The sequence below is a fragment of the Phaethon aethereus genome (genome assembly GCF_964289735.1).
Source record: "Phaethon aethereus genome assembly, chromosome: 15".
Lineage (NCBI taxonomy): Eukaryota > Metazoa > Chordata > Aves > Phaethontiformes > Phaethontidae > Phaethon > Phaethon aethereus.
The window spans coordinates 16,999,885-17,010,791 of record NC_138591.1 but is presented as its reverse complement, the minus strand read 5'-3'; the positions used below and the strand labels follow the sequence as shown (position 1 = coordinate 17,010,791).

Here is a 10,907-nt window from a genome sequence, read left to right as displayed (position 1 = left end):
GGTGCTGCTGACTGACATCCTTCGCTCTCCGGAGCCTGCTGCCAGAAAGATTCATCCCCAACTGCAAAGATGACCTGTTGCTGCTAGCTCTAGTTTCCAGTAGAACGCTTCCCTGCAGTTGAAGCAAGAGAAGTTCAACATTTCCTGACCGAATCAGGCTCAGGCACGCAGCAGCCCCCACAGCCTGCTTTGCGAGCGCACCTCCCCACAGAGCAGACAAGTTTGAAGCCTGCGGTGACAGGAAGCTGAGCCCCTGGAACCCACGACACCACAATCTGCCATAGATGATTTCAAGGCTGCAGCGCTCCCTCACCGCAGGCCAACACCAACTGTAACGAGCACACACCGTGCTCCTTTGTGTGACAGGGGCTTTGCTGTGCTTTACGACAAAGACCGATTCCTTCCTGGTGCTGTAAGCCTGTGGTAGGGGCAAGTCCAGCCCGAGAGTTCCGGCACCGGAGGCTCTGCAGTGCCCCCATTCCCCCCAGCAAGCCTGGGCTTTGCAGTGGCAGCAGAACCGCCCGGTCTCAGCTTTACCAGCTAAGGAGAACACGCGTGGTGCTTTGACTCGGGTACAGCCACCGAGTGGACAAGGAAGCTGAGCTGCAGGGGAGGCCAGCAACCTCCCTGAAGATGTATCCAGCATTTTTGCTGCTTTTTGCTGCAGCAACAACGCAATTTAGTGCTCCAGGTCACAGGGGACAGCTAGGGCTTTTCACACCAAGTGGCTGGAAGGCCTGAGGCTAAGTGAGAAGCAATGCCATGCTTTTGCTGCTTCTACCTCCCAAGAAGTGCAAGTTCCGCTTGGTGTGGGGGGAAAGACGACAACAAAACACAAGAGGCCTCCTACCTCGGATGGGGTGTCAGGAGCTAAACATTTTCTTAAGTTTGGAAAGGAATCCCTCCTTGTTCTCCTCAGCCTCAGGCCTATCCCCGCCTGCGTCAGCGCTAGCCGTGGCCCTGCCACCTGGACACAAACAGCAAAGGGCTGCAGTCAGATACATCTCCCACCAGAAGCCAGCACCCCTGACAAAATGAGAGGGTTATTTTAGGTGGGGAACGGTCAAGTCCACTGGTTTTGCCAGCATCCTCGTCTACAGGCATCTCTGCCCGCGAGCGGTCGCCCAGGGCTGCACTTGGCAGCCAGCCACAGTAGTGGACCACTTGCAATGGAAGCACTGGAGAGCCCGGACCCCAGAAGTGGAAGAAGATAAGACCGTGAGCCCAGGTACAACCGTTCCCTTCCCCTCTCCCCAGCCCTCCAACTGGTGAGAGAATTCTCATGCTGCACAATCGAGTCGGGGAACCCACCGGCTTTGAAAACAAGCACTTGGAATTGACAGTCTGCCGCCAAAAACAAGTTGTCAGCTTGACCAGAGTCAGCCATGACTTTACAGGAGAAAAAAAAACCTGCTCCATTGGTGGTCCCTGGAACAAGCTGTCGTTTCGTTTCATGGTGGTGTGATGACTCTTTAGAGCAAAGCAGTGTGAAACCATACCGGGAGCCTGCCTCACCTAACTCTCACGCAATGCTCAGACAAACAGTATCGAGGAGAAAATGGATTTGGGCTAGAATGAAAAAGGCTACAAGTATTTCAGAACAAGCATCCAGATAAGGAATCTTACTGGCAGCAACGAGCATAATTTTCCTGTATAAACAGGTCCCAAGAAGTTGGTTGCCCCTCTAGAAGTGGGAGGTAATCTGCTTTTTCTACAGTACAGCTGCCAATACCAAGACCCCCGAATCCTCCTCAGGCTTTCTTTGCGCACGGAGGACACAGAGCCCAGTCCTCCCACAGCTGACTGCTGAGGTCAGACTGATGCAATGGTATGAAATACTGAGGCCTGCAGCAGAACATGCCTCCATCCACTCAGGGTATTTCTGCTTCCCAGACCAAGGACACGCTTTCAGCAACAGCCTGTCTCTACACTGCAAACTGCTGGTGGTGTTTTTAATCCACCTTGGCACTCAATTGTGGTAAAAACTGGCAGGTTTACTTTTTAAAAAACAAATTTGGAGAGCAGGTTTGGGGTTTTTTTGGCACATAAACGTCTTTTAAAAAGCTGGAATGAAAATTGGATGCTTAGACACCTCTCCCCTTCCCCCCAAGGCTGACCTTCAATGCTTGCCCTCAGCAGAAAAGACGTAACTTCTGTGTTATGAAAGCACTATAAAACCTAACATTGGTAAGTATTTGGCAGATACTGCCTTCCAATATCCTGAACTTCAGCCTATATTCCCCAGGCTTTGGCATGCAGAGTGGAGAGGACCCAAGTTCCTGAGATCATTTAGCAGCTTTGAAAGACTCTCACCTTTGCCTAGTTGTACAGAGTCACAAATGCCCTTTTTGGTTTCAAGCATAAAAAGAAATCCAACCAGCTTTCAGAAGTTCATTATTCCAATGAATATTGGAATAAATGAGCAAAGAAAAAATTGTTTTCCAATAGCAAAAGACAAAGTTCTTGCCCTACTGTTCTACCATATGTCTTGCCTTTAGCTGCTACTGATGCCAGGTACCTCAGCCCTGAAACTTAAAACACGTAATTGCTGAACCAAAATTGTTGATCTGGGACTGAAAGAGCAGCTTTACAAAGCTCCCAGCTGACTTCACTCCCTCCATCACGCTGGACGCCGTCTACTGACTGGAGCCAACGCTCAGCGCCAATGAACTTTTCTATCCAAGCGCACAGAGCATGGCTTAGAGCAGCCTTGACTTCAGCTTTCAAGGAGAAACGGCCCCATGGCTGTCTGAAGCACAACAGATTAGCTCACACAGAAACCTGGCCCAAAGCACATTCTCTTTTTCTACCTCTGCTAAGACAAGTCACAGGCGCAGAAGCAGGGAGCAGGAGGCACTCATCCCCATAGCGAGACTCACCGGAGCTCATCAGGACCTCTGAGTATCTCAGTACCCGCTCTCTATTCATGCACAGATTTGCCCAGTAAGAATTCCAGCAAAGCTTTCTGGGAAGAGGCTACCTCCTTGCTTTGTGCTACAGCCTATTAACATCATACTAAAACTATTTCCAATATAACATGCTTGGCAGGTTGTGCTGACAAGGCTGTCTCAAGGTGACCTTGGCTCACTGTCCTCCCCAGGAAGCCTCGGGAAGCACTCTGCGCTCCCACGCCAACCCCACGAGCCAGAAGCGCTAATTCCCACCGCTCACCTGATGCTGTATTTGTGACTCCGTTCACCGTGCCGTCCACATCCGCCTCGTCCTCGGCATAGCTCATCATTAAGGCTCTCTGGCGATCTGTCAGCCTCCTGCAGGTCAAAGACAGAGGCGCTGGCTGTCAGATACGGCTGTCTTTAGGGACAGATGTATCCGCAGACCTCCTTAACCTTCTCCAGCAGCATGCACAAGAGGCAGCTACTGGAAGTACAAGATTAATACACCTGGCATACGCTGAGAATCCCTACGGTGCTCTTAAAATGGGCAATCTATAAAGAATAAGCCCCAGTGGAAGAGGAGAGAGATGATCTACTGCATTTCACCAAAATATTTTTAGGGGAAGTGCTGAGAAAGAACCGTGTGGAGCTGCAACAGAACACACATCTGGTGGGGAGACCTCAGGAAATGAACTCCCTTGCCGAGCGCAGCAATACAAGCTAAAATGTTTCCTTCACCACAGGATCAGAGGGTGGCCAAGCAGCCTGAAAAGCAGCTGCCAAGGACTTCAGTTCCTTTAAGCTGTAGATGTGAGAGCGCAGACGTTTTACAAGCCAGAACGCTGAATTCATGTAACCGGCATCACAGATAGCCAGGCAAATACGCAGGTGCAGAACTACTCATGTATGTCCAGGGTTTAGGATTTTTAGAGTTGGGTTGCCAAATAGTGTTTAAAAAAAAAAAAAGAGAGAGAATAAAAAAGCAGACTGGGAAATTAATCATCTTGATAAAGCAGTACGGAATTTTCACAAAAACCTTTCTGAACAACTTTTTCTGCAAGAAGCATTCAAGATTTCACAGTAACTTGCATTAGCTCTACTTACTGAGGAACTTTTATCTTTATGTGAATGTAGTGGTCTCCGTAGCCATAACTGTTAACCTTGGGAATGCCTTTCCCACTCATCCGAATTCTCTGGTCTGGCTGAATACCAGGGGGTATCTATGAACACAGAGAGGTCACGTTTATTGCTCTAGTTTAATCATTTATCTAGTAATTACACGTCTGTAAAAATGAACTACTTCTCCAGCAAGCTTCAAAGTAGGACAGGAGAGATGTGGTACGCTGATGCATCTGGATACATTCAGCAAGTTAATAATGACAGAAAAGCTTTTGAAGGAACAAGTAAAGAACCTTGCATGGTCTGTAGACGTTGGACGGGATTTGTCCAGCAATCCACCCAGCCCTTCCTTTTCCTCTCCCTACACAGCGATAGGAAAGGAGGTCACAAACTACTTGACACTCAATCCTGAAGAAGTCTGAAACAATACTGGCAGACTTAGGAGATTTGCACCATCTCTGCAGCAAAGGAGAAGTCTCTGCTGTCCCACATCGATTTATGCCCAAGCTCTTCCACATAACGGTACTTACCGTGATATTGATTGTCTCGTACAAGCCTTGACACCTGGCTGTGCCTCCCAGAACAGCCTGTGCTATTGAAATAAGGAGGTCCGAATGGATATCTGCTCCATTTCTTCTGAACACAGAACTTTTTTGAACCTAAAAGGCAGGCAGTTCCAAAGAGAAGTGGGCACAACACAATAAAGTTCTCACAGTAAACGGCTTTGAAAGTTCACAGAAGAAAACATACCAGCACGCTGTAGTCACACCCTTTACCATCCCCAAACTGCACGGCTGAGAAGCGCAAGTTAAACGTCCAGTCTTTTAGAAAAACGCAGACCTTGACATAACTGTAATTAGCCAGAGGCTTAGGAGGATGCCTGCTTCCTATCTCAGCAACTCCCTCCCCTAATCCTGTTGTTAATTTATCAGTGTCGGCATGAGTCTGCAGAGACAGAGAAGACACTGCCTTGCCCAGTATCCTCAACAGGGAAAAGCCAGAAGAGAAGAGGGAGGCAAGCACCTCTGCAGTGGCCTCACAAGCTGGAAGGGAATTAAATCCTCCTGCATCAAAAACGGCGCTAAAAAAAAAATTCTCTCCTGGGCAGAGATGCGTATGACAGGATGCCCAAGAGGAGAAGAGGGCCCCAGCTACAAAACACGTGCTAAGCGGCACTTAACGTGTGTCTGCAAAAGCACATGTGAGCAGCCAGCCTCTCACGGGTGTTGCTGGTCCTCCTCAGTGCTCCCACCTGTGCAAGCAGACAGCTCCGTCACATTTCCAAGTCAAAGACTCAAGGCATCAAAAACCTACTCTGCATTTTGACGCTTTATCAGAAGGGCCTCATCCTGGAACGAGCAGCGCAATTCTTCACGAGCAGACTTAACGTTACACCGCTTGTTACAATGCGGATCTTCTGCTATCTCAGAAAGTTCACGTGGATCATGTTACCTCAGCTGTTTCAAAGGATCTCACTTTTCCTCCTCCGTCCCCCATTCAGTCAGACTTCCCAGGCAGTTGCGAAGGGAACAAGCAACCAACTTAAGTACTGAAAACAGCCAACAATGTAACGATACGTACCCTGAACGTAATGAAAATTTCCTTCTTCCCCACGGGCATCCGAACTGTCTGCCCGTCCTCAACGCCTGCAATCAGAAAAAGAAAGAGGGAACGTTACCTTGCCTTGTAATCCCCGTGTTACTTGAATACCTACAACTCTTGCCAGCCCCAAAAGCCAGTCACCACAGCAAAACTCTCCACGGGAGCCCAGGAGCCGTGGCCAAAGGAAGGAGGTGTCGGCACACATTTATACCTCTGAGGTGACCACTATGCACCAGGCAGGCTCGTTACTTCAACCCCTACAGAATTCTTTTGGGAAACGGATCAGACTAAGGAACACTCGGCAGCCTCCACAAGCTGCAGGAAAATTACAGGCTGCTCACCCAGGGCGGTCTCCATGAAGCAAGCCTGCAGCCCCACCACTTATTTTATCCTCTCTGGTGAGGAAGGCCACCAGCACACTGTTCTGAACCAAGCTAAGGCTTTCAAGACTCCCACCCTCTCCCCAGGCTTCATCAAGGAGAAACAAAAGACTCGGGGCAACGAAACCTTTTGAGAGTTTCCCTCTTCAAAAGCTGCATAGAAGGATCCATGCATGAACCAAAACCTCAGGTCAGGAAGGGCAAAACCAAACATTTACATCCATGGCCAGCAAGTTCATCTCATTACTAGCCCTTTCAACTGCCAAGCTATCAACCTGCTTTGCTCTTGTAACTTCTCTGCAGCAAAACTTCTTCTGTTGCTCTCACATTCGTACCTGGCAAGGGACCAGCCACGCTTTGGAGGTAAGGGCCTTGCTGTTGGCCAAGTGGAAGCAGATAACTATAGTTATTTAACGGAGAGCAGCACACAAGTACACCACTAACCAGCTGGCACAGGAACCATCACTGTCTTCTTTTGCTTGGTTTGCCCCGTTCCTCGACATACGACGCATGGCGTTGTTATGATGGAACCACGACCACCGCATCGTCGGCACGTAGATCGCATTACAAAAGGGCCAGTATTTATTGTCTCCTAGTGGGGGAAAAAAAACCAAACACAAAAGACAGATGGTACAAAGATTTGGTACTTTCCGCTTCCATAAAACACTGCCAGTGACTGGCCCAGCACATTTGAGTCCCTCTAATTGCACATGCAACCTGACAGGACAGCAATACCCTCTAGCAAGGGGTGGAGCAAAAAACTGGCTCAGAATTCCAAAGAGGATGGTGCTCGTGAGAAGCTGGATCAGATTCAATTGCCATCGCATTCCGATTTCCACTGAAATCCATCACCGCTATGAGCAAGTGTCTCGTGGCGAGGGAAACGCGAGGCTTCATCTCTAGGATTTAACGTGCAGGCAGGAACAAAGCTCCTTACAGTGGTTTCACAAGGAACTACAAACATCTGTATTTTGAGGAATCCGTGGACAATCCACTTGCATGAATTATTGCCAGCATCCAGGAGAAAGATATGGTGACTAAGCTATGGACTGAACTGTGAAAGCCACCCGCCAGACTGAAGCACACAAGGGAAGAGTGGGAAGAGCTTGCTGTCTCCTCTGACCGACTACATGTGTTCTGTGCAGAAAGACACTGTGGTCACAGGCTGGCTGCTGGTACCCATTTTGATGGGTGGAAATCAAAAGCCTGAAGCTTGATCATTACTTACTGTAAGTAACATGCATCTTCTTATTTCACAGTTCCCCTCAGGCTATCGTCACCTTCCTCCTCCCTCCACCCCTCGATTCAAAGTATCCCATTTAATGCCCAAATAATTTCAGAACTGTTACATTATATAAATATGGTTTGCTGGATATACGATACCAGATGATCTACCCCCGAAGGCTAGTGCTTTTAGCTGGGCACAGCACTTCTTTAATACACAGAAAATCTTCCTAGCGCATATTAACACCAGGTCCACATTAATTTGGCTTCACCCAAGATACGCTCACGACTGCAGTGCGAATTTTTCACTGTGGAAAGGACTGACTTGCACCCAGAAGGAGAAGCACAGCAGAACCTGGGTCTTAAAAAGCACTCACCATGCCAGTGCCACTGCAGTAGTGACAGCGCTGCGCTTTGGTACCAGGTTCGTGTCCCTTACCATTGCATCGCTCACAGGAGTCATTGATGTTGACCACAATCTCCTTGTTAACACCTTTTGCAGCTTGGGTGAATGTCAGTTCCATGATATACTGTACAGGAAAGACGGATATCAATCTACAGCTGACATGCGGTGGGGGGGGTCTTAAGAAGGCTGAAATTGTTTTAGACCAAATATCAAGCAATGCTTAAAACACATCCAGGTAATAGAGGGTGGGACGAAACAGATTCAGAAGGCGTTCTGCCTCACCCGAGGAAGCAATAATCTGTCTCATGTAAATAAAGATGGGTACAGAAGGGCAGCAAACATTTCAGGAACGATGAGCAGTCACATAGCAGAAACGAGACTTAGAAACATAAAAGAAGTAAGTAAAAATAGAAGTCAAGCGTTTTTCTGCCCTGAGGAAAACTCTTAGTACTTCTAAAGGCTTAGTTTAATGGGAATGCAGCACCAGGTGAGGGAGAAGACCTTCAATCCCAACGAATCCCAAGCTCTCCCTCGACAAACTCTTTACATCAGCAAAGATGACTGCGCAAAATAGGAAATTCTGTTTATAATGGAAAGGCCATTTTTAGTAAAGGCAGGCGTACTGAATACCAAGCACTTCTGAAGGCAAAACATGAATCAACACTGAAAAGAGCATTTAGCTGCAGTACGAAGAACAAGACGTAGGTTTTCTTTTATTAATGGGCTCTACTGCAAAGTTAAGCCAATTAAGTCGCAAAATTAAATCAATTAAGCAGTCAAACCTAACGCTGGAAGGCTTGTTTTGTAGTTAAAAGGTATTTTGTGGTTTTTAGCATTACAGATCAAAGCAGACATATGGAAAACAACGTACAGCAGAAAAGATGCCTCTACAATGATGGAATTGTTTGGCAGCACCAACTCGTGTCAGTAAACACCAGATGAAGGAACTGAAGTCCAGGAAAAAACCCCACTGTGTCTGAAGGTGTGGACAATATATCCACACAGCTTACTGAAAATAGGTGACTCTCCCACCCATACAATGGGACACTCAGGTGCTGATATTCCCAGAGCAAATTCTTTGCTTAAGCTCACTCCCAGAGCGATCCGTGACAGACTAGTGTCCCTCTCCAGCTTTTGTCTTTTCCATTTCTCATTTTTATTTCGTTACTCAGAAAACAAACGCACTTCATACCTCCTGTGGCTGGTCAAAGACATTCTGAAAATCGCCAAAAGGGGATCCCGAAAACTCCCCAAAGATTTTTCTGAAAAGCTCTTCTGGATCAATCGATGGACCGGTGCTCCAGTACTGCCGACCAGCACCAGCACCTGCTGCGCCAGGATCAAAGCTAGCCGTGCCGTATGCATCGTATTGTTTCCGCTTCACTTCATCACTTAACACCTTCGAGGCAAAAGAACAATGCCGTCAGGACACGATCCCGAGCAACTGGACAGCCTGTAATCTCCAGAGCGGCGTCTCTTGGGAGAATTCAAGGCTACTGGCATTACACCACCACAAGCCCATGTTCTCAAACCTTCTCGTCACCAGGAGGGCTATCCCAGCTCTCGGCAGCATAACGAGTTACTGAAAAGTTCCTTCTTCCGTGGTATCTCTCAGCTTGTCATCAGAAAAATGACAGGATCTTACTAAGTTATTCTTGCTTATTATAAATTACGTTATATATTGCATAAAAGCTGCTGATAAGAGTGCTGGGGTAAATTTGAAAACCCACAAGAGCAAAAAACCAACACAAGAAGATTCCTGAACAAGCTGAAGAGTGGGAAGAAATGGGGCTGGGATGCAGTACAGTGGAAGGTACCTCTGATCTCAGATAGTAACTGCCAGCAGGGGTTTTTCGTTTGTTTATTTAAGCTGGCCAATAATTTCCCTGCAGTGACCACAGCATCTGCACCAGGCAACTTGCTGCTGGGAGTGAAATTCAAGCAGCCCAAAACACATCCAGCTAAATCAGATATTTGGGCTAAGTAACTTTCTGGAGACACCATCAGGACAGAGCCACTCACATCTAAAGTGCAAGACATGAAAAATTAGCCATGGTTTTACAGGAAACACACACAAGAAATTCTACCCTCCAAGCTTTCCTCTTTTTCATGACAACAAAATGCCGCATATTACCTCATAGGCTTCTGCCAGCTGAGAGAACTTCTCTTTAGCTTTAGGATCATCCTTATTTGTATCAGGGTGGTATTTCTTTGCCAGCTAAACAACAAAAATTTAAGTTATTAGAGACAGACAAAAGTAACTTTAGCATGGCTCACATGCCAGGCAAAACACATTAGGCAAAGCTTGGCATTCACTCTCTATATTTTAGGGAACTAAAAGCCTTCATTTTCCGTTATCATCCCAACATCAGGAACTACAGAAGCCGCTCCTCAATCTCTCGGCAGTCCCAGGAAAGAGACCCGATGTGACGGCACAGGCGGCCCACGCTTTCAAGCAGATCCCCAAACCCACGTGCCGAGCTTTCCCACCGCTACCTCCCCTTGTCTCCAGCGGCTCCGAACACGGGGATCTCAAAGGCACTTTTGGCCTTCGCCGCACAAGAGAGGGCAGCGGGCAGCTGCCACTCCGCCTTCCTGCCCACGGGCTCTCGGCCGCGGCCCGCCGGCCGCCCGCCCGCCCCGGCGGGGCCCCCCCGGCAGGGCCCGCCGTCGGACGTGCCTGGTAGTAGGCCTTCTTGATCTCCTTCTGGGTGGCCGAGCGGGGCACCCCCAGCACCTGGTAATAGTCCTCCTTGGCGCGGGCCGCGGCGCTGCTGTGGAAGGCGGCGGCGGCAGCGCGCTTCGTCCCTGCGGGAGAGGAGGGCAGAGGGGTCGGGGTGAGGGCCGGGACGGCGCCGCGGAGGGCGGGACAAGGTTGGGGGAAGGGGCCCGGCGCCGACGCGACAGCCCGCCGCCCGCTGAGGCCCCGCCGCCGCCCCCGGCCCCGCTCACCCGCGGCGCAGAGCCCGGCGCACAGCGGCAGGAGGCGGCGGGTGGCGGGAGGCGGCGGGACGCTGAGGCCCCGGACGAGCCAGACGAGCGGCAGCCGCCCGTGCCCCCGCCCGCGGCTCCTGGCGGCGGCGGCAGCGGCGGCGGCCGCCCCGAGCCAGCGTGAGGCGCTCCCGGCCGCCATCTTGGCCCGCGCGCAGCCCTTGCGCCTGCGCCACCGGCGGAGGAGGACGCAGCGCGTCTGCGCAGTAGCCCCGCGCCGCCGCTGCCTCGCCGCGCCGCTTGCTGCGCATGCGCGGTGCTGGTACCGGCCGTCGGCGGCGGGCGGCGGTG

The 10,907-nt window shown here is 49.8% G+C and overlaps 1 protein-coding gene across 1 annotated transcript; it reads right to left on the bottom strand.

Annotated features, from left to right (window-relative positions):
* Positions 1-89: 89 nt before the first annotated feature.
* On the bottom strand, positions 90-10,758 carry DNAJA3 (DnaJ heat shock protein family (Hsp40) member A3; the record flags this gene model as incomplete). The annotated part of the gene is made up of 11 exons (XM_082006987.1): positions 90-112; positions 3,172-3,269; positions 3,999-4,114; positions 4,544-4,672; positions 5,595-5,659; positions 6,440-6,587; positions 7,597-7,749; positions 8,818-9,024; positions 9,760-9,843; positions 10,306-10,433; positions 10,578-10,758. 11 exons carry the CDS (start codon positions 10,756-10,758, stop codon positions 90-92), a joined length of 1,332 nt encoding a protein of 443 aa, XP_081863113.1.
* Positions 10,759-10,907: the final 149 nt, after the last annotated feature.